Below are 24,142 nucleotides of genomic sequence, written 5' to 3'. Positions count from 1 at the left end.
AAAATATGATCTTTATCCCTTTTTTCTTTTCTTTTTTTTTTTTTTCTTTTTTTTTGGGTCTGACTGGGACGTTACAAGAATATTTGAATATTTCCGAAAACATGTTGTTTGGTGAAATTCCCGCAAGTCTTGGAAGCTGTGTAATGTTGGAATATCTGGGCATGGGAAGAAACCTCTTCCAAAGGACAATTCCTCCATCTTTGGAATTTTTAAAGGGTCTTCAATATCTAGATCTTTCTAATAATAATTTTTCTAGCCAAATTCCAAAAATTTTGGAGAGCTTTGTCTACTTGCAATTTTTGAATTTGTCTTTCAACCATTTTGAGGGTAAGGTACCAGCAAAAGGAGTTTTCAAGAACACAAGTGCAACTTTCATTAATGGAAATGATAAGCTTTGTGGGGGCATATCTAAGTTTCAGCTTCCTAAATGTGAATACAAAAAATCCAAGAAGTGGAAGTTGACACTTTCCTTGAAGTTAATAATCTCTATATTTTCTAGGCTTCTTGGAGTAACCTTGGTTTTGTTAGTTCTATTGCTTCGTTCTTTTATAAAGAAAAGAAAAGATACCGCCTCTAGTGACTTAGGAAATTTTCTTTTGAATCTATCTTACCAAAATCTCCCAAATGCGACTGATGGGTTCTCTTCTACCAATTTAATTGGTGTGGGTGGTTTTGGATCCGTGTATAAAGGAATTCTTAATCAAGGTAGACATACAGTTGCTATTAAGGTGCTTAACCTTTTGCGTCATGGAGCTTCCAAAAGTTTCATAGCTGAATGTGAGGCTCTACGAAACATTAGACATCGAAATCTTGTAAAGGTACTTACATCATGTTCTGGTATTGACTATCAAGGTCAAGATTTTAAAGCTTTGGTATACAAGTTCATGGCAAATGGAAACCTAGATGAATGGCTACATCCAACTTCAAGAATAGATGAGGGTCATGCGGAACCAAGGAATTTGAGTCTTCTTCAAAGAGTGAATATTTCCATTGATGTTGCTAATGCCTTGAATTATCTTCATCATCATTGCCAAACGCCAATCGTTCACTGCGACCTCAAGCCTAGCAATGTTCTTCTTGATGATGAAATGATTGGAGACGTAGGTGATTTTGGCTTGGCAAGATTTATTTTTGATGCTACCCAAGATTGTTCTATTGATCAACTGAGCTCTATTGGAATAAGAGGAACAATTGGTTATACACCTCCAGGTGAATATCTTTATCATTTCTTAATTTTAATTGTCTCTTCCCAGTTCCCAGTGATTAATACTATAGTTTCGAGCATGAAAGATGGTTTTTTAAGGATGCATTATAGTTAGGAGATAGATGTGTTGTAACAAAATGTTCCATTTCTCTTTATCTTTCTTTTTCTTTTTCTTTTTTCTTTTTTTTAATTTTAAGTTACATCTCATTGAAAAATATCATTTAAGATTTGTTCAATTATTACCCCCCCCCCCCCTCCCACAAATTATTAAATGAAAGCATACTCATATTACAATGAATATAATGTGCAAGTGCAGAATATGGTATGGGAAATGAAGTGTCAACATATGGTGATGTTTATAGCTATGGTATATTATTGTTAGAAATGTTCACTGGAAAAAGGCCAACTGAAAACACTCTCCAAGATAACTTAAACCTTCATGAATTTGTTAAAGCAGCTTTGCCAGAACAAATAATTCACATTATTGAACCTATTCTCCTTCGAGAAAGAGGGGATGAGGAGACAGTGATGAATGAAACTCACAGTGAGAGTCGAATAGGAAGTACCAAAATTCAAGAATGCTTGATTTTGATACTTGAAATTGGGGTTGCTTGTTCCATGGAATTTCATAGAGAAAGGATGAGCATCAGTTCTATTATAGTTGAGCTGCATTCAATTCGGCAAGAACTTATTGGATAGAATTAGTATCACAAATAAAGATTTCAAGATATAGGTAAGTTTTGTTAGTCTTTCGTAGGTGTTATTATCTGGTAACATGTGCTTCCACACCATCTATATGGCTATTCCAAATGTTTTAAGAGGGGGACAGGGCATTATATAGAAATCATAAAGCCACATACCTTTATGTTAGTACTTGTTAACCTAAACTGAAAAGACATTAGTACCATTGTTGCGGTTTCCTCTCCCTAATGCGTTTAAAGTTATCCTAGTTTGAGTTCTCTTATGGATTATTGCAGGTGTCTTTTGAGGGGAATCCCTCACATAGAAGACAGACATTGGTTCAAGAAAGCGAATAGATGTTCTGATGCTTTGGCTGCTTTGTGTAGAATAAAAGCTGGGGATATCCTTTTTTTTTTTCCTTTTCTATTAAGAGTTAAGACTCTTGTTGATTTTAATAATTTGGGGGACATTAGTCTTCCCCCTGTATCTTCTGTTTAGTACCACTTGATACTGTAAAGGTCATTCTGCTATATTTACCTTGTTCCTTCGGTTTAGTACCTCTTGAAATTTGAAAAAGTCATTCCTAAAAGTAGTAATCGTATTAATTAAACTAATTCACTTGGCCTTCAAACCGACCTGTTCCCCCCCAGTAACTTCAACTTCTTGTGTATTCATAGGTTCCTGAGTCTCAATAAGATTATGATGTTATCATCGAAAACACCGCGTCGAGCTTGATTCCCAACCCAATATATCAACACCTATAGGGTCTACAAGATCAATAAAAAAAAATGCACTAATTTCTTGATCTCTGCCGCCATTTCATGCCTCAGTTGCTTCTATTTGTAACATACAACACTATCATCAAATTCCAATTATTTCATCCAATACTCACATGCACGTAAAAGTAAAACGAATAATTTTTTGTGGTGTGTTTGGACTTTGGATGACATGATTTAGGCATTTGGATTTGAATTTGGATTTGGGTGATTAAAATCCAAATAATTTGTTTGGAAAGTTTAATAAAGGTCAAGGATTTAGATTTGACAAATTTACCAAGAATTTTAAACTTTTAAAATGCTTGGATTTGAAATAATTCCTAAAATCAATGGATTTGAAATCCCTTGATTTCAAATCTATTAATTTCAAATTCAAATCCAAATCCAAATCTGAATTCAAGTTTCCAAACGCAACCTTAGATTTTTTGAGAATATGTAAGAAAAAAAAAAAAAAAGGTTTGAAATCAAGTCGACTCATATATACATGACTCGGATCTAGTATTGGTGAGATAGGTGTATCGATGAGCTACCAATTGCAGCAGCCATGTCTACATCATGAGCATCAACGCAGCCTTGGAGAGAATTGACGATTATGGTGTCATATGTGTCTGCATGCTACAAAATACAAGAAACTCTAATTGACTACAGTTACCAAATGGTTAAGTCCAATTTCTAAATCTAAAGTTAGGGCACGTTTGGTAGACTATAATAAGTACTGTAATGTAATAGTTATTCCTATAGTTTAGCTATTCAATAGTTTGGCATTACAGGGAATAGTCATTCCTTATGAATATCTATTCTTTACAATGAGAAATAGTTATTCCTCTCTAAAAGAGTTGTAATAGTTATTCCTTAGTAGATGTAATAATTTCTAACATTAATATATTTCCAAATAAATAAACTTTCCATATCCACCTAACAATTATGGAAATAAAAAATCATCAAAAAATAACTCATCCCTCTAAAATTTAAAACATATTATTTTCTAGGAAATATAATTGTATGAATGAGATATTTTCTAAATAGATCATAAGTTGTATTCTAATGTTACAACTCATAACCAAACTAATGAATAGGTTTAGTTATTTCATTATAACACATTTTATTCCTAGTAATAAAGATTACCATTCATGCTGTAATCCACATTCAGTGTACCAAACGTACTCTTATTTCCAATGCCAGTGATTCAAAGCAAATTATTCCTAAACAAACTAAATTGAAGTGCTCTTGTTCGAAGTAAACCTAATCATGGGCTATTTTGTAATGATACTTACTCATCCCCACAACAGATTCCACTTTTATTTATTTTATTAAACCGAACCTCCACTAATCATCCAATTTTATTTATTTTGTGTACTTAGTTTTTTAAAGAGAACTTCACTAGTTGTCTCATGGTCCGAGAGTGCAGTACCAAAAACAAAAATGGTCCTAATTGGACTTTTAGCTCATTTTGGGTTGGGCATAATTTTAGGCTTGAGCCAGTTTCGTATAAACTGAGCTCATTTTGAGTCGGGCCCAATCTTATTTTAAACTAAAAACTATGTTTCTAGGCCTAAGCCCGATTGGCCTTGCTGCGAGTTCATGAGTTGGGCCTATATGCCCTTGTTGGCTATAAAATGATTTTGGTCCAACTGCTATTGAATGAGAACTCAGATCTTTGGGAAGCCGGAACTAATGGATGATTGATGCAGATTGTTACTGATGTAGCTTTGAATGATCCGAAGTATTTTTTCATGTGAGTTGGGGGCAGATCTCAAGTCTTTAGGTCTCTATTATAACGTCAATTAATTAGAATGATTAACTGATCAATTAAGTGAATTTTGTCTTGAATTAAGTCTTTCTCCATTTACAAGCCATTAACAAGCAAAAAACCACAATCTTCTTCAGCAAAAACACTAGCCGAAGGGACAAGGAGGAAATTCAGAATTTGTTGAGAGCACAGGTCATGACCAATTGTGAAAAATACCTCAAACTCCCTATGGTTGGGGGAAGATCTAAGGTGAGCACTTTTATGGACCTACAAGAGAGGATAACAAAAGGGTGATTGGATGGCAGGAAAAATCAATATCGAAGACGGGTAGGAAGGTTTTGATCAACATGGTGGCTCAAGCAATACCCACTTACTCTATGAGTGTTTTCAAAATTCCAAAGGTGTGTGAGGGTATTAACTCAATGTTAGCTAAGTATTGGTGGGGACAAACTCATAATGAGAAAAAAATACATTGGATAAATTGGAAAAGATTGTACACCCCAAAGAATAAAGGAGGCACGGACTTTAGGGATATCCACGCCTTCAACCATGCTATGTTAGCCAAGCAAGCATGGCGCTTGGTCACTAGTACACACTCCCTATTTTATAGAGTATATAAGGCCTGATACTTCCCTTGGTGTTCATTTTTGGAGGCCAAGTTAGGTCGAAACCCATCCTTTGTGTGGTGTAGTTTGTTGTCGACAAGAGACCTCATCCTTGAGGGATCGATATGACCGATTGGTAATAGGCAGAGCATCAAGATTAGCAACAACAGGTGGCTGCCCTGCTCACCAATTTTCAAACTAGGTGTTGACACAACTATGAAGGTGGGGACCTTATTGATCATCAAACCAAGCAGTGGAACAGATCCTTGATACAAGCCACTTTCACATAGTCTACACAAGACGATATTTTGAGCATTAAACTTGGCAACCTTTAGACACGGGATGGGATATGCTAGAAAGAGAATAAGGCCCAACGGTTCACGGTTAGAACTACCTATCAAGTCGCACTTCGCTTGAACCAAGTGGGTATGGTCGAGCATTCCCTAGCTCAAGATGACAAACGGCTCTGGAACAAATTGTGGAAACTAGGTATACCACCGAAGGTCCATAATTTTCTATGGAGAGCGGGCTAAAATGATCAAATAACACTGTTTTTGAAAATATTTTGCAATCTACCACTGTTTCTGAAATATATAAGGATATACCACTAATTGGGAACTCAATTTTGGGGAACTCAAGTTTTTCATGGTACTCAAGTTCCATGGAAAGTTTTTGAAACTTTTTTATGGAACTCAAATTCCATAAAAAAATAACATGACAAATTTGAAGACTATTTTTTTAAAGAACTCGAATTTCTGAAATTCGAGTTACCCGGCAAACTCGAGCTTCAAAGAGGTGGTAAATTGCTAAATATTTTGCAAATAATTGTAGGTCCATATATATTTTCCCAAACAGTGGTATATGACCATTTTGGCCATGGAAAGCATGCTCCAATATTCTCCCTACTCAAGCAAACCTTGCTTGCAGGAGAGTACCCATTGACTCACTTTATGCAATCTGTGGCCAGGTTGAAGAAGCGGTCTATCATGCTTTATGGGAGTGCCCTTTGGCTACCAATGTTTGGGCAATGGTTAAAGGAAAATTGCAGAAATGTGCAGCGATATTGCAGAACTTTCATCTCCTTGCTAGGCAGATGAAGGGGAAGCTCACGGGAAATAAGATGGAGCTATGGGTGATTGTCGCTTGATCCATTTGGAACACCAGGAACCAGTTTTGTTTTAAAGCTAAGCAGTCCCAACCAAGTGATATACTCCGTGGAGCCACAACCCTGCTACAAGACTATCAACGACTGAATCGGCACTTGTGAGACCATAAGCACCTAAGTGTGACACCTTGCTCGACTGGAGCTCTTTACATGTTTTTTTTTTACTTTACTTTTTTTTTTTTTTAATCATCTTTAATCTTTGTTTTTTTTTTTTTTTATTTAAGATAGAAATTTTACTTTAATATAATTTAATTTATACCGATTTATGATGCAATTAAATTTTAAATCAGAGCACAAAATTTAATTTAAAAAATTACATAATTAAGCAAATATTTAATTATTGTACGAACTAGTTCATTTGAGACTTTACAATTTTATTATGTTAATGTTACTTCATAATCTCAATAAATATATGTATAATAAATATAAAAGATATACAAATATCTATCTAATCTTTAATAAATTAAATTAAAATATTTTGTTAAAAAAATTAATATGGATACTTAAGAGTAAATTGAGATTAAAAGGACAAATATAATCTATAAATTCAATTACAACTAAAAAGGGATGTTCTTTTATTATGGAAAGAATTTCAAAAGAGAATAAAAATTGAAAAATAATATCTATAGGTTTTTTAATTCTAAATATAACTCAAACATTATTATATCATCACATTTAGAATTTTTTTTTTTTTTTAATTAGGCGTTTTTTCAGAAGGGGAAAGGGGGGGGGGGGGGGGTCTGACTGAGTTATTACTTGTCTTCAGTTTATTCTGATGTAACAAACCTCAATTCAATTTTACGAAATACATAATTTTGTAAATTTTTAATGTTAATTCTTTGTTAACTTTACATTATTTAATAAATTTTTATTAATTCATATTTTGAAAATCTCATAGTTAGATTATATTTCTCTTATTCTTCACACCTATGCTAAATTTCTTATCAATTGGACTATTGGAGTAGATGTTATGTACTAAGTACTAGCTAATCCATAAATTCATATTTGTGTATAATTTTTAATATGAAAAAGATTGAAATTTAAGCATTTTATTTTTATGAAAGAGATAATTATCAATTTTTTTAAAATCATGATATTTTGTAAGCATTGAGTATAAACTATAAAGTGATAATATAATCCATAATTCTACCCATTGATATATTAGAAAAAAAAATGCATTCAACTAAAATATTATTAAGTTATGTAAATTAATTCTTGAGCTCAATTGTTAGGTGATAACATTTCCAATAGATTAGAGACATTCAGGGTCCGTTTGATAATATTGTTCTAATAATGTTGTTTATATTTTTTGGAAATACGTGTGGGTGAAAAAGTGTGTGAAAATACTTGTAATGTTATTTAAAAACTGAAAACATGTGTTTAAACACATGTACCAAACGGGCTCTCAGAATTCAAACCCTTTTCCCCTATTATAACTATCAAAGTCATATTCAGAATTCAAAACTTCTTGCTTATTGTAACAGACAAACAGAGCCAAAGCTTTCTCTTTTATGCCAAAATTCCACACTTGTGATTGACTAGTATCTTCTTTCTTGCTTATTGTAACAGACAAACAGAGCCAAAGCTTTCTCTTTTATGCCAAAATTCCACACTCGTGATTGACTAGTATCTTCTTGCGTATTGTAACAGACAAACAGAGCCAAAGCTTTGTTTTTTATGCCAAAATTCCACACTCGTGATTGACTAGTGTAGGCAAGCCAAGCAATCTGACTTCTTTGTCATATATAGGTTCAAGCCATTTCTTGTCTTCTTCGTTGTGACTAACGATGCTAATTAAATAAAAATGATGGGACTACGCAGACCTGTCCATCTCGATGTTCCACCAAGTCTTTGGCTACACAACACTTCCAACTCTTTCTGATTCGATAGACTCCACTTGCAATAGCTTCCAAGCTATTGGTCCCGGTGCATTTGAAAATGTGGGATTTACTGGATAGCAAATTGCTCATGTGGGTCCTCTCTCTCTCTCTCTCTCTCTCTCTCTCTCTTCTTCTTCTTGTTGTTTCCTTCCCAAAATTTGAATTGATGCAGAGACAAATTTGGCTCACTGCGTATACACTCACAATGCATTAAGCTCTATTATATTAAGCTTGATGCATAATTTTAAATATAGAAGAGAATAAATAAACGTTAGCACAGAATGTTGTAGGAAAGATACCTAGAGAAGACGAACGAAGGTGTTACATAGAAATCAAATTGGAACCATGTTGGGAATGAGCATACGCTAGTCTAATGTAGTCTCTAGAGGCACTACATATATATATATATATATATATATATATATATATATATATATATATATATAATAGCAGAAGCCTTTTCCTACAATTAAGGCAGTTGTGACATGTAGGAAAAATGCCCACTTAAAACTTTGACACGTTGACAGTAAAAGAGTTACAAAAGCGATCGTTATATCGTTTGAGTACTGAATTACAGTGTCACTAATACACTGTCTATCTTAAACCCAAACACTACACCGGTTCAGTACCCTTTAATCTATACTATCGTTTCACTAAAGACAAGATATAAAAAGTTCAAAAACGGTTTGCAAACCCATACCTAGACGATCCTTTAAACAAAGAAGGCACGGAAGATGGAGAGAGCAAAAAACTGAGAAACATGTACGCCAATTGTGTCAAGATGTAAGACAATCCAAGCTTCTACCACCGTCAACAATACAGCACGCCCTCAAGTTTAGCCAGGTACCAATTTCGTATCGATCAGATTCCAGATCGCTTGGATCTACTTTTATTTTTTATTTTTATTTTTTGGTTGGATCTAGGGTTTATCATATGCTTTTTGGATGAATATATTGCTTTTGTTTATTGGTGGTGTTAGTACTCAACTTTGAATGTTCCGATTTCAATGTATTTCTTCCTCAATTGTTCACATTCTACATTTCGGAATCGGAATAATTGTGTTACTCGCTAATGGTGAAATAAGCCGCATCACTTAGTTCTGGTATTTTTTTTTTTTCTTAGATCTAGGTATGAAATATGACTTAGTTTTTGGATATTTTGGTTGGATTGGTTTATATTAAGGTATTTGAATTGCATTCAATTTTGTTTTGATTTTTTTGCCAATAAACCTTTTCAATTATATTTTCTTTTCTTATTTCTTATTATAGATTACAGAAATTACAACAACGAAAGAAAATGGTTTTGGTTATTCACTGTAAAGAAACAGAACTTAAACATTTATATATGTAACTAATCTTGAAGATATTTTTGGGATCCTATTAGAATAGGATTGAACATTTTGCTGTTATATATTTTTTGTTTCCAATTTTATTTTAGGTTATTTGTTCTGTTATGGTTTGTGGAGATTTAGTTCTGATATAGTTTTTTTTTTTTTTTAGTTCTGATATTGTTTGTTTTGTTATGGATATATTTTATGTATAGATGATTTCCTCTTTGTGGTGATGGAAGAATGAATGGGCCATTTTTGGGGAAGGTTGATACCATAGATGTGGGTGAGGTTGTTTGATGGGTTTATTTATCCATTCTTTTATATGGATACAGAGTTTTCTTATTTGTGCTTGCTTAGTGATTTAATTGCATAGTTACATTATTTAGACAATTTCTTCTACATGATTATCAATGTAACTAATCTCCTATTTAAAAATTTTTAATATTGATTTATTATAATCATTAATAATGGCATGCATAGGGAAATATTGGTAATTGTTTCTCAAATTAGATGAATGATCGTCTACAATAGATATCTTGAAAACCACTAGGCCCATGTTGAAATTGATGTGAATTTATCCTACAAATGTTTGAGTGAGTTGATGCAATTTTAAACTCACAATTTCTATTGATGGCTATAGATATCAATAGGTTTCCAGTTATTATGACTTTATGATTATAAACTGAAAACAATGACAAATTAGAAATTATTACTCATTGGCAAATTACCACTGACATTATATCAGCAAATTATCAATCGCCTAATTTCCTAATATTAAGAGAATACCACTCTTTGTTCAATATGTTAACCCATCAGGCCATAAACTGTCTTATAATAATTTCTGTTCATTTATTAGCCAAGTTTGTTCATCATCATGAGTTAATAGCAGTATTTGTTAATTATAATTACTCATTATTCATCTAATGGCCACCCTTTGATTTGAAGATTGTGTGATAATTCTTTTGAGATTACCTGCCTCCCTTTGTTGGGCTGTGTTATTCAGGTTATCAGTGAATGTTGTTCTGATTATTGATTGATTTTATAAAAAATTGTTATTGTTATTGATTGATGTTGTGATACCTATGTTGTTATGTTTATTAATTAATTTTATGATAAATGTTTTCACCTGTGAATTGAAGTATTGTGTTCTAAATAACACAATCGAATCTCCCTCACTGTAAAAAAATACCTTCAAGAATATTCCTCTGAATTCAGATACAATAATCTAAGTGTCCTATATCAAACCCCACATACAATGACAGCAAATTGTCACGGAGTATTTATAGCTCAAATTAATTTCCATTTAGTTTCATTTCAAGTGGAGAGTAATGATTCAAATTGGCTTTAATGGTTTCTCTCAAAAAAATAAAAAATAAAAAATAAATAGTCTCCTATGGCATTTTTTTTTTTTTTTTAATATTAAGGTATATTTTTATACTTTTTGGTATCATTTTGTTATTTAGCATTGAAGTATTTTATGTTAAGATAGAAGTGGGATTGATTTTGATTGTGTACGAAATTTGTGAGGACTTTCTTAGTGACTTCTCCTCCACTGTAGAGTTATGTACATTTTTTGTATGTACCCTTCGTCAGTCTGATTGGAAGCCTTTTATTCTGGTTTTTCTTGGATTTGAAAGGTGGTTCGGTTTTGTAACAGACACATTGTTAATTGGCTTATAGTATGCATGTTAGAGTTTGATAGGCATCGTATTTTGGATGATGTATGTCAGATTGTTGGGCTCTTCTACTTTAATGAAGATTTGGAATTTTTTTTTGAGGAGAATACTAAAAAAAATTATCTGCAATATTTCATTATGTAGCATTGATGCTTGAGGTGGTAGATAATTTGCAGTTGGTTCATTGTGATAACTTTTTTTTTCTCCCTCCAATCATTCTCTTATCAATTTTTTTTTCTTCCTCAGGTCAAAGCTGATTGATTGTGTTATGTGGAATCTATAATTGTATAGGAACCTTGCTTTTCTATAGTGAGTTAAGATGAGGACAGATTCCATGTGCTTTTCCATCTTGGAAGTTCCTAGATGCAGAATCCCACCTTAGCTGCTTTTTGGAGGGAAAGCTTCCATAATTTGAGTAGGACTGACAATAGAAAATGGACTCGAAGTCCTATATTTACAAAAAGTGATACATTTAGTGTAAATAAGACAGAGATTAGTCAATTCCACAATACTGAAGATTGTGAATCATAAGATTCACTTCCTATAGATTATTAAAATATATATATATATATATATATATGACTACCTTTAAAAGAATAATCTACAGTATGATTGTTTTTATTGTGTATGTCTTAGTGTTTTGGATTTGAGTACTTCTAGATGATTTACTTTTATTTATTTATTTTATGAATAGATGATTACATAATAATGGGTGAAAAGTTTCATGAATTCCATAACTTGGGTGTGTGTATAATCTAATATATCTGTTTTATTTATCACGATGAGGTTTGTTAACAAATTTTCTCTGTATCATTACAGCATTTTGGGGATTGTGAGCTTTTTTCTTTTTCTGTTTTGCAATTGAAATTTAGGGTCAAGATTAAGATTCGATGTTGTTTTTATGGGTTATGACTTATGAATTGGTTTGGTTTTAGAATTTGAGATTTCCATCTACTATTGATTATGCATTTTATATGTTGCAGGTTGAATTCTGTTTTGTTTATATACTGTGGCTTGATTATGCACTACAACTTTTTCTTTTTTCTTTTGCGATGAAAAAGTTGGATTCAATGTCCCTTTTAAGGGTTATATATTGGTTTGGTTTTACAATTTGAGATTCCAATGTACTATTGATTATGCATATTATTATTTGACTAATATATTTCCGACTTTTTGTTTCACAAACTAGTAGCCATTTTTCTCTTTTAAACTTTTTGGTTGTAAAATTCTCTAATCTCATGGTTTAATTCATTGTGGTTCCTAGGAATGGTAGATTTGGTATTTGAAATTGTCTTGCAAGTTTTAGTTCGGTGTGATTCATTGTGGTTCCTAGAAATAGCGATCTTGCTATTTGAAATTGTCATGTAAGTTTTAACTGTTTAAAGTCAGATTCTTTTTTTTAAGTCTCTCATAACAAGGAAGAACACATGAGTGATTTGAGAAAACTAATTTTTAAAAAATTTAGGGGATATTGGACACTATATGCTTAAATATACTATGTTATTTAAGTTTGAATATATGTAGTATAAGTATGATAATTAAGTTTATGTTGGATGTAAAGTTTGTTAATATGTAAAACGATCCCGCGCATTGCGCGGGTTAAACACTAGTATATATAAAAGTTGAAGCGTAGCATTTATTGTTGCTACGCTCTAATTGAGTCACATCATCTACCTATTTTCAATGCCTTAATGTTACAATTCCTCCATCCTTCCATCTTCCTTTTAGTTTGACTCTTCTTCTCCCATTTTATTTACTAGAAATTTTACTATTCTCTATTCCATTCAATCCATATTTTGCTTGCACAAAAAGGTGAATTCTCTCTCTCTCTCTCTCTCTCTCTCTCTCTCTCTCACTCTCTCTCTCTCTCTCTCTCTCTCTCTCTCTATATATATATATATATATATATATATATTGTGGGGCCCAAGAATTTGTAGCCCTGGCCCATTTTTACATTGGGGCCCAAGGCCCAAGCCGAGGAGGGGTATAGCCGAGGACGTGTAATAAAAGTCCAAGTAGTCTTGAGACATAACCGAGGATAATTCTGTCCTCGACATATTCGAGGTCCCCTTGAAAGAAAGGGCAAGAACGGAATAGGAACAGTTTTGGGAAAAACTTAAAATATCTATGTTAATAGAGAAGGGGACGCTGGATAGTATAACGACTAAGGACAAAGGAAAAGTTGCCATTACTGCCATTAAATACTCTGTACCTGACAGAGCCATGCTCTTCAGCTTTTACAACCACCCCCAACCACTTTGGGTATGGGCTGATGGGACAAGTATCAGTCCTGGAAAGTCGAACCTACACGTGGACATAGGATAAGGAATACAGGCTAATATAAAAGGAGAAACAAGCAATCTGGAAAAGGGGCTGGGGAAAAAAGGCCAAAAACCAGAGCCTCACAGACCGCCTCAAGGAGAAAGACTCCTCGAGCGAACACGGTTTAATTCTGTATGAACACCACGACTAACTACCGTCCGGTGACCAAGGCCTAGCCTTTCAAACCCACGCTCTACAAATGATATTGTTTGGGCCTTTTTACGTGCGAACCCAATATCATTTTGGGTCATTACAAATTGAGTCCTTACATATATATATATATATATATATATATAAATCCTTTTATTTTGGTGTATTTTTAATTCTTTATTGCATATCTATTTTACGTTGATGAAATTTTGTGTTGAACACTACACAAAATCTTGGAACATGGAATCTGCTCAATTTCCATATTGCAATTTTAAGCTTCGATTCGATAGTTTCTCAACACACCCAAAAAAAACAAAAAAAAACAAAAAAAAATCAAACAAACAAACAAAACACACTTCCGTTCGATATAGCATTCGGAAATAAGGCTTATTTAAATATTTTTCATATTCAATCACAAAGAATATTTTGATTTTTCCACTAATTATAAAGGTAAAGGGACCACTGAGGTCACTGACTATTACATGCTTTGATTCCAGTTAGGTGAATCCCCCAAGTCCTTGTATTCTTTCCGACTGGGTCTGCACTACATGCAGTAAGTTGGTTCTTCTTCAATCTTTACCAAATTCTTATAAATGTGCTTTTCCCATGAGTGCTAAGCTGCGAAATCAAACCCTCTTTATCTGCCTTGTTTCAAAAAGCCAACTGCTTCTTCAACCATATTGCATATAAGACTTTCCCACTGGATTTCAGCTCCACCATCCTCTTCTTTTTCCACGCATGCTTTTGTCCTTCTCTTGTGTTGTGGCTTGTTGGTCACCTTTGTTGCTGGCGGGAATAATGAGACAGACCGGTTAGCATTGCTTGAGTTCAAAGCGAAGATCGCTGATGATCCTCTCCAGGTTATGAGCTCTTGGAATGACAGCATCCACTTTTGCCAATGGCAAGGGGTCACCTGTGGTCGTCGACATCAGAGGGTCACCGTATTGAATTTGCCATCTTCAAAACTAGTAGGCTCCATATCACCACATATTGGAAATTTAAGTTTTTTGAGGCAAATAACCCTCCAAAACAACAGCTTGCATAATGAAATCCCTCTTGAAATTGGTTATTTGCATAGATTGCAAGTCTTACGATTGAACGGTAACTCAATCAGTGGTAAAATTCCTAGCAATTTATCCAGTTGCGCCAATCTCAAAAACTCTTCTTGTCACTTACAACCTTCTGACTGGAGAAATCCCTGCAACGCTTGGCACCTTGTCAAAGCTCCAATCCTTCTTTATAATTAACAATAAAATGATTGGAGGTATCCCACTTCTTTCGAGAACTTATCTTCTCTAGACGCCTTTGTAGCATCTGATAATAACTTAGGTGGGATTATCCCACCATTTTTTGGTCAATTGACCAAACTTACATTATTCAGTGTGCCTGGAAATAGGTTTTCTGGTACAATTCCTCCCTCAATATCCAATCTCTCTTCATTGATACTATTTGATATAGCAGACAACCAAATCCAAGGACATCTTCCATCATACATAGATATCACCCTACAAAATATGGAAATATTTATTATTGCAAACAACCAATTTACTGGATCTATCCCTATTGCAATATTTAATGCCTCAAATTTAGAGATATTTCAATTAGATCTAAATGAGCTAAGTGGAAAAGCTCATTCTTTGGAAAAGCTAATTAGAATTTCCTCTTTTTCCATTAGCAGTAACAATTTTGGAAATGGAGGTGAGAATGACTTGAGTTTTCTTCGTTCTTTGACAAATTCCACCTTTTTGACTGATTTGGAGATAAGTTTCAATAACTTTGGGGGAGAGTTGCCTAAGTGTGTTGGAAATTTTTCAACTACTCTTATCTATTTAACTCTAGATAATAATAAAATATATGGAAAGATTCCTATTGAAATTGGAAACATGATCAACTTGGAGAGACTTAACATGTGGAACAACAAATTATCAGGTAATATTCCCTCTGAAATTGGACAGCTTCAAAAGTTAAAAGTTTTGGAATTACATGAAAATTATTTCTTTGGGAACATTCCATCCTCTCTTGAAAATTTAACGGTCTTGTTGAACTTGTATTTACTTGATAATAATCTTGAAGGAAACATTCCGTTAAGTCTAAGCAGGTGCAAAGAATTGTTTTCTTTGATTCTTGCTAATAACAATCTCAATGGTTCAATATCTCCACAAGTCATTGGTCTCTCATTCTCACCAACTTTTCTTGATTTGTCTGCCAACCAATTTACTGGAGCACTTCCGATGGAAATAGGAAATTTTAAGAATCTTGAATATTTGGATATTTCTGAAAACAAGTTTTTTGGTAAAATTCCATCAAGTCTTGGTAGTTGTGTAAAGCTCGAAACTCTAGCCATGAGAGGAAATCATTAAGAGGTCTTGAAAATCTTGATCTTTCCAACAATAATTTGTTTGGACAAATTCCAAAGTTTCTGGAGCTCTTTGTCTACTTGCAATCTCTGAATCTGTCTTACAACAATTTTGAGGGTGAGGTACCAACAATCGGAGTTTTTAAGAATGGAAGTGCAACTTTCGTTAAGGGTAATAGGAAGCTTTGTGGGGGTATACCTAAGTTTCAGCTTCCAAAATGTAAATACCAAAAATCTAAGAAGAGAAAGCTGACCCTCACCTTTAAGTTAATATTCTCTATATTTTCTAGGCTTCTTGGAGTAACTTTGGTTCTATTACTTCTATTTCTTTCCTCTTTAAGAAAGAAAAGAAAAGAAAATACCTCAAGTGACTTGGGGAATTTGCTTTTGAATCTATCTTACCAAAATCTCTTTAAAGCAACTGATGGGTACTCTTCTACCAATTTAATTGGTATGGGTAGCTTTGGATCCGTGTATAAAGGAATTCTTGATCAAGGTAGACATACGATTGCTGTCAAGGTGCTCAACCTTTTGCATCATGGAGCTTCTAAAAGTTTTATGGCCGAGTGTGAGGCTCTACAAAACATTAGACATCGAAATATTGTAAAGGTTCTTACATCATGTTCTAGTATTGACCATCAAGGTAATGATTTTAAAGCATTGGTATATGAGTTCATGGCAAATGGCAACCTAGATGAATGGCTACATCCAACTCTAAGAACAAGCGAGACTCTTGAGGAACCAAGAAATTTGAGTCTTCTTCAGAGACTGGATATTACCATTGATGTTGCTAATGCATTGAATTATCTTCATCATCATTGCCATACACCAATCATTCACGGTGACCTCAAGCCTAGCAATGTTCTTCTTGATGATGAAATGGTTGGACATGTAAGTGACTTTGGCTTGGCAAGATTGCTTTTTGATGCTACCCAAGATTGTTCTATTCACCAATCAAGCTCCATTGGAATAAGAGGCACAATTGGTTATGTTCCTCCAGGTAAATATTTTTTTTATTTTTTAAATTTAGTTGTGTTCCTTTTCCCTTTGTCTTTTACTATATTTTAAAGTTTTGAAGGAAGATTTTAACAAGGACGAACTGTAGCCAAAAAAAATAGAATGATATATAACAAAATTTTCCGCTTTTCTTAATTCTTATTATGCACCATTGAAAATGCTCTTTTAATATACTTGTCTGTTACATATATTTTTCCATCTTTTTTTTAGTAGAAACCTATGCTCACGTTACATATATGTTATATGTAACTGTTTATTGCAGAGTATGGTTTGGGAAATAATGTGTCAACATATGGTGATGTCTATAGTTATGGCATATTATTATTAGAGATGTTCACGGGAAAAAAGCCTACTGATAATATTTTTCAAGATAACTTAAACCTCCATGACTATGTTAAAGCAGTTTTGCCAGAACAGATAATTGACATTATAGATCCTATCCTTTTGAGTGTGCATGAAAGAGAAGGAGAGACACGTACAAACAACATTACTCGCAATGAGGGTCAAAATGGAAGTGTAACAAGTCAAGAATGCTTGATTATGATTATAAAAATTGGGGTTGCTTGTTCGGTTGAATTTCCAAGAGAAAGGATGAACATGAGTGCTCTTATAATTGAGCTACATTCAATTCGACAGAAACTTCTTGGAACTAATAGACGCAGACGAAGGCTTCAATAAACAGGTAATATATTGTTTGCCTTTGTGTATATGTTATAATTTTGTAGCACCCCACACTACATGATCTAATATGATAAGGCTAGTCCAAATATTTTAAGGGAAGAAGGTGTCACTAATCATATAGCTCATTATGTTGCATTTAGTTGGGGAATAAGCCCAATTACTTTTTTATAATACCAAAACACATAATATACCTCTAAAATCTACTTTCTATTTGTTGATTTCTATCGTTGAAGTGGTCCACAAGATGTAGGAGGTCTCCATATCGATAACATAAGATTATATTATCTCAATTTTACTGAATGAATAACATAGACATTTGAAGGGTGTAGTTGAAGTTAACGAATTTGTTGGAGAAGTTTTCTTGTTTAGAATTCTAAATAAATCCAAGTAAATGCCCACCAATTCCACAATTATTGAATGGGTTGGGATTTTTTCATACCGCAAGTAAGGATTCTCCCATCATGAATTTTCTCACTAGTAAAACATAAATATTAAGTTACTGATAATGAATATCTTTTGAATTCTATTTATTTTTGGGAAAACGGTCATTTAGCATACTGTCATTTATGAATTCCGAAGCTTATCATTCTAATATATTGAAATTATCTTCCTTCTTCGTAGGTGCACAAGAATGATGATTTATCATGAAGGTTGTGATCATCATGATTTTCTAGTTTTATTATATACAACACTAGTCGCTAACCCGTGCGATGCACGGGCAAATTAATAACTAAGTTCCAAAATAGTGTTATTTATTTATTTTTAAGATTGTTAAATATACATGAGTATTTATCGAAGTTCAAATCTCTTAAAACACTACACCAATATGAGAAATTTGATTGTTGTGTTCTACCTAAATACAAAGTTAAAAACAACATCTAACTTTGTATTACTTATTTGTACCTTTAGTTAACAACCTCAAATTACTGGTAGGCATCCTACGTCTATTATGAATTGCATCCTTTCTTTCATGAAATTTAAGGTCTCTATCATTTTTTTTTAACATAATCCCTTCTATTATTCAGTCTGTTTGCAAAATCTTGGTAATCCTAGTTGTTTATTCCTTATTTTTGTCATCATCAATGTGCTTTAAAAATCACGTTTAGGAGTATCATTTGAAAAGTCATATATGGTGCAATCATAGTTGTCAAATCGTGAATCGTATCGTGAATCGATTTTTGATTTTTTTGTATCGTGTATCGTATCGAATCGTGTATCGTAAGATACACAAACACCTAATAAAATTATAAAATAATTATAAATATACATATATAAAATGTATATTCATTATAAATTCAAAATATATTCAACTAATGACCAATTTAATCATTACTTATGTAATAAAATTTAACAAAGCTAACAAAATAAATCAAATTAACTTATATTTATAACATGCACATTCAAATTAATTAAACACAAAAGTAATACATGATATATGAACCAAAATAATAATATCTTTTCATCATCTTGATTAATCAACTCCATCTAAGTCAATGTTATCATCATGTTTAGCACTTTGCAAAATTATTTTTTCGTAGACATTTTCTTTATTATTATCAACATTTACTTCTTCTCTTTTTGGTTTTTTTATTCTAATAATTTTTTCTTTATATTTTTTCTTGGCATTCTAGCTTTTTAGATTCAAAATAATAATAAAAAAATAAAAAATAATTATATTTTCATTTAATACATTATTAATATCATAGAAAATAAATTTGCACATATGAAAGTGAGTATTATGAGTATTGTCTAAATTTTGTAGGAGAAAGAGAAGAGAGGAAAAAACTCATGGACTTGCTATTTCATTAGACTTAATTAAGTTTCCCAATAATTTTATGTTAACAAAGTCTAACAACTTGTTTAAATCAAATAAAATCACAAATTTTAACAAAAAAACCCATTTTAAACCCACATGTCTATGTATTGTACGATACGTACGATTCACCGATACGATACGATTCATACGATACGCACTTATGTATCGGACGATTCATGAGCACTTACGATACACCCTTACGATACGAAACTTTTTGTACACGATACGATACGTATCGTACGATACGCGATACGTATCGTACGATACTGACAACTATGGGTGCAATTAATAAACAGTAGAAAGGGAGCACAACATGCAAACACAAGAATGCTTTACATATCTTTAAATAAACTACATCCATTTAAATAAATAAAAAAACATATTAAAAGAAAAACATTAAGGACCTTGATCTTTGTGAAATAAGGTTATAATGTTATTGCATATAAAGTTATTCATTAGCCCTGTCTCAGTCTTGTGTGCACTGCAAGCAGTAGCTGGAGCATTTGAATCAACTGCAGTCTTTTCTTTTCAAGGCAACACTTGCAGCAGTACCCCACATTCCATCTTGCCTTTGGATGGTTGTCCTCAGAGGTTGCTATTAGAGATATCTGAAATCACGGTAGCAGCCATAGCCTATTGAGGTTACAGAGATAGAGAGAGGGGGAGTGCATTATCGGGTTCAAAGTAGTTCTAAGTTTAAACTAAGTAAAATATTTAACTAAAATACCGTGCTAAAAATAAAAATTAAAAATATTGTTGAGGTGTAAAATTGTGAAGACTCCAAAGCTGAGGTGGCACACTCTTAAAAGGCCAACTTTTTATTAACATTTGAATTTCCTTGTAACCTTCTATTAACATGAAGCAAACAAACACAACCTATGTTAATATTTCTCACTAAGTGCTTTTTTAAGAATCTGCCAATAACTACCAAAACATCCTGGACTTTGCATCAATTCCTAATACAATGCCAACAATTACCAATTATCACAATACAGCTAACACTAAGTACAATAGAAGCATAATGCATATTAGCATATACAACAACAACAAAAAAATTTCACAAACAACAGCACCAGGCCTTAGTATAGCAGCACACAGCAGCAATAATGTTAGTTTGAATACTGGAAAATGAAGATTAGCCTTATGACCATAGGAGCAACATAGAAAGCCTATTGACTAAAACCTTATCTTCTTTCCTTTTTTTTTTTGGTAAGTGAAAAACTTTATCTTCTTTCTAAATCATTTTATTTCAAATTATTGAAGCTCAACCTTCCAAGGGTTCAAAAGAATGATGACAGTGAAGCATAAGCAGCTGTGAACAGTTGTCGGCCTAATTAAACCATCAACACAATAATTAGACTACAAATATGAGTTATATTAATAATTATTTTTCACAAAATTAAATCTTAAAAAAAAAAAAAAAAACTAACAAATAACAAAACCTTAATAATATTTAACACAAATTTTCTTCAATTGAACAAAGACACAGAAAATGATAAGTTAAAAAGAATGACATTAACACATTGAGATGCAAGCAAGATCTACCTAAAAACCCCCTAACCATAACTACAATTAAGCAAACAACATTAGGTTAAATTACAACTGAGTTCAAAACTGGAATCACAAATATTACATCACTTGAATTTCATGTTGATATAAGTCTTAGGATACTCGGAATATCCTATGACAAAACCGAAAATTTAATGAAAAATATGGTATAAATAAACTAAAACAAATCCTCCAACAATTATAAAACCATAACCTAAATATAGAATATTAAATCTCTCATAATTTGAAAGAAAACAAAAAATAAAGTAAATAACAAAAGGGTACGATGAAACAAACTTGAGAACTGGTTACCTTTGTTTTACTTTTTAATTCTTAGCACCAAACAGATTGCCAATCTAATTTTAAGAATGAAATACAACTTTAAAAAACTATAAAATCGAGCATTGTAAACAATCAAATCATCAGTTAAAAATATTTTAAGAAATAAATCTCTATCAAAACGTAAAAGTAAATAACATTATACTTTCAAATTTCATAGTTTTAACAAAGTGACAAATCCTTCATACATTTTCAAACAGAACCACTTAGGAGAAACAAATGTAGTCAAATGTATTCAGTAAACTGTATCAATAGGATCAAGTTTCCAAATCTAAGTGACAGATGATAGAACCACTCAGGTTTATTTTAAAAAAAATTATTAATATATACGAAAATTATAGCTTCTTCTAAACTATTTATTCATAACCAATTCGGATGCGAGCATAACAGTTAGTATTACCTAGATATAGTCTTCTCGTTCTTCTTCTAGCCATCCTTTAGAACCTTATCTTGGATTTGGTGTGGCGCCAACATATTTGAGTCACTGATCTCTTTTAAATTAGAATAGATTTCGGTTCCCTTGTCCAATACAGCAAACTTGGAATGAGTTTTTTGCTTCCTAGATCTTCTAGTAACTTTTGTTGGACACGCTTTTGATTCTCTCATCTACTCTTTGCTATCTAGGCATATAATAACAGATAACAGGAAAAAAATACTCAATATCAAAGCATCATAAATAAGGGGGTGGGAAATAATTACATCAAGCATTTAAAAAAGAAAAAAAAAATCTATAGGGCTAAACCCACATTTGCATGTGTGTTTAACCATTGTCATTCCACAGTTGCCACATTGCAATGAAATTTTCAATGTTAGACATGAAATCAATGTCTATGGAAATTTGGAAGCCCTAACAAAAAGGTAAGCATAAACAAAGAAACCAAGATTTTGAATAAGAAATTTAACAAAAACCAAGTGATCAAAGATACCCATTGACAAAAAAAATATTTATTAATAATAATCACATATAAGAATTTGGATTTCCAAAAGACACGAATTCAAAATAACCATTTCCAAAAATACTCTCTGCTCCCTACGCTAATAGGAAATACCTGTTAACTTACTAATACATTAAGCAGAATAACGTGTTTTCTCTTTTTTAACTGTACATGAGGTATAAGTTTAAGTGGGTTTTTATCCTACGTGGCATAACATGAAACATTTTAATAAACCATCAGCTTAACTGTTAGTATTATAACAGGGGGGCATTATTGAATCAATTTGGTTCCTTCCCTTTATATCTACAACTCTGTATCTTTCACTTTTTAAAATTTTGAAAAATGTAGCAAAAACATGCATGTGCAGAATTTGGTGAGAAGCAAAAAAAAAAAAAAAGCTTGTAATGTCGAATGCTCATAGGACCAAGACTAAAACTGATAAATAATCTGCATATCAATAATAATGAACATATATAAAACTGATTTAGGAGTAAGCATTGTTTAAGAAAATAACTCACTCAGAAAAGATGGATTGTGGATAGGAATTTCGAAGCTAATGAAACAATCTATGCTTGATCTGCGAAAAAAAAAAATTAAAAAGAGAGAGAGAAAATTAGAGGAGCAGTGAAGCGTGACTAGAGATATAGATGAGAGAAGCGGATGATAGATGGATGAGGAAATACCATTTGATGTGAATGTCATAGGCAACAGAGATAAGTATTTGAATTAAAAAAAAAAAAAAAAAAAAAAAAAGGTCGCATCAAATACCAAGCATAAAATTTAAAATAAGAACAACAGTAAAAGCCTTAATATTGTTCACATTTATTTCTTTTCCAGTACAATTCCAGCAAAAAATGAAGCATCAAATTAATAACCTTTCACACATTTTTTACTTTTTAGTTTCTAACAAAACCAAAAACTCAAACTTTGCTCATTCAATGAGTCCCCAATTGAACCAAAAACAAATTCCAATTTCCCTCATCATTCCCTCACTTAATCCTCCATTTTCTCAACAACCAATCAAAAACCTCATTGTTTCTAATTACGCAAACTGAATAATCCCTTGAGTTATACTCTTTAAAGAAAAATAACAAATAAAAAAGCATATATAATCACAGCTTTCTTGGGAAAGAAACAGAGATGGAAAGCAAGAGAGAAAAGGTGAGTTAGGGCAAGAAGGAAAGAACCAAACAAACAATATCAAAATCTGAAATCTACAAATCGTAACAGAAAATCCCAAAACATCTAAGCAAATATCTAAATCTATACCTATCCAACCAAAATACCCAAAAACTAAGTCATATTAAAAACCCAGATATAAGAAAGGGGAAAAAAATAACCGGTGGCAATTTCGACGATCTGATGATGGTAGGTAAATGGCCTGAACGGAGTTAATGGCACTTAGATTTCTCTTCCTCAATCTCAATTCCTGTGTGTGCCTGCGGTTTCGGTGTTCTGAGTCTGGCGAGGGAACGGATGGCGGCGGAAAATCTGACAGTAATTGTGTTTTGCCTCTTTCTCTTCTCAGTTTCTCTCTCCGTGTCCCAGGCCTCATCTCCTCCCTCTATTTCCATCTCTCTTTCTCTGCTTCTTTCACCGTTTCCTCGTCGCCTCTCTCTCTCTTTCATCGCCTCTCTATTTCGATCTGTGTGTATATGGAGGTGCAGCGAAGAATCGCATGTTTGAGTCGATTTGGGTTTTAGGGTCTGCGTTTTTTTTTTTTTTTTTTTTTTTTTTTTTTTTTTTTTTTTTGTGGATAAGCGGCGTGAAGGGTGTCTTTTGTAGTTTTATTACGTTTGAGTCGATTTGGGTTTTAGGGTCTGCGTTTTTTTTTTTTTTTTTTTTTTTTTGTGGATAAGCGGTGTGAAAGGGTGTTTTTTTTATAGTTTTATAACGTTTTTTATTTTTTTA

The 24,142-nt window shown here is 32.6% G+C and overlaps 1 protein-coding gene, 2 long non-coding RNA genes and 1 pseudogene across 3 annotated transcripts; 3 read left to right on the top strand and 1 right to left on the bottom strand.

The window, feature by feature from the left end:
• The first annotated feature begins 101 nt into the window (after positions 1–101).
• On the top strand, positions 102–1,903 carry LOC126722528 (probable LRR receptor-like serine/threonine-protein kinase At3g47570). The gene is made up of 2 exons (XM_050425682.1): positions 102–1,209; positions 1,521–1,903. The coding sequence occupies exons 1-2, from the start codon at positions 102–104 to the stop codon at positions 1,901–1,903; spliced, it is 1,491 nt and encodes a 496-aa protein (XP_050281639.1).
• Positions 1,904–8,244: 6,341 nt separating this feature from the next.
• LOC126723588 (uncharacterized) lies at positions 8,245–11,578 on the top strand. Its single transcript, XR_007654383.1, has 2 exons — positions 8,245–8,904; positions 11,314–11,578. It is a non-coding gene; the product is annotated as an uncharacterized LOC126723588 (long non-coding RNA).
• Positions 11,579–13,779: 2,201 nt separating this feature from the next.
• On the top strand, positions 13,780–18,208 carry LOC126722526 (probable LRR receptor-like serine/threonine-protein kinase At3g47570; annotated as a pseudogene).
• A 1,666-nt stretch (positions 18,209–19,874) lies between these two features.
• Positions 19,875–23,917, bottom strand: LOC126724539 (uncharacterized). The gene is made up of 4 exons (XR_007655025.1): positions 23,572–23,917; positions 22,750–22,808; positions 21,697–21,916; positions 19,875–20,017 (listed from the first exon to the last, which is right to left on the bottom strand). It is a non-coding gene; the product is annotated as an uncharacterized LOC126724539 (long non-coding RNA).
• Positions 23,918–24,142: the final 225 nt, after the last annotated feature.

This window comes from Quercus robur, chromosome 4, assembly GCF_932294415.1.
Source record: "Quercus robur chromosome 4, dhQueRobu3.1, whole genome shotgun sequence".
Classification (NCBI taxonomy): domain Eukaryota; kingdom Viridiplantae; phylum Streptophyta; class Magnoliopsida; order Fagales; family Fagaceae; genus Quercus; species Quercus robur.
Note: the sequence above shows the minus strand (reverse complement) of the source record. Positions and strands in the feature narration are given on the sequence as shown.

What these genes read in the sequence shown, in the direction of transcription:
- LOC126722528 (XM_050425682.1), top strand. Translation starts at nt 102, where the DNA reads ATGTTGTTTGGTGAAATTCCCGCAAGTCTTGGAAGCTGTGTAATGTTG. An exon ending in AATTGGTTATACACCTCCAG is followed by an intron (nt 1,210 to 1,520) that starts GTGAATATCTTT and finishes GTGCAAGTGCAG; the next exon opens with AATATGGTATGGGAAATGAA.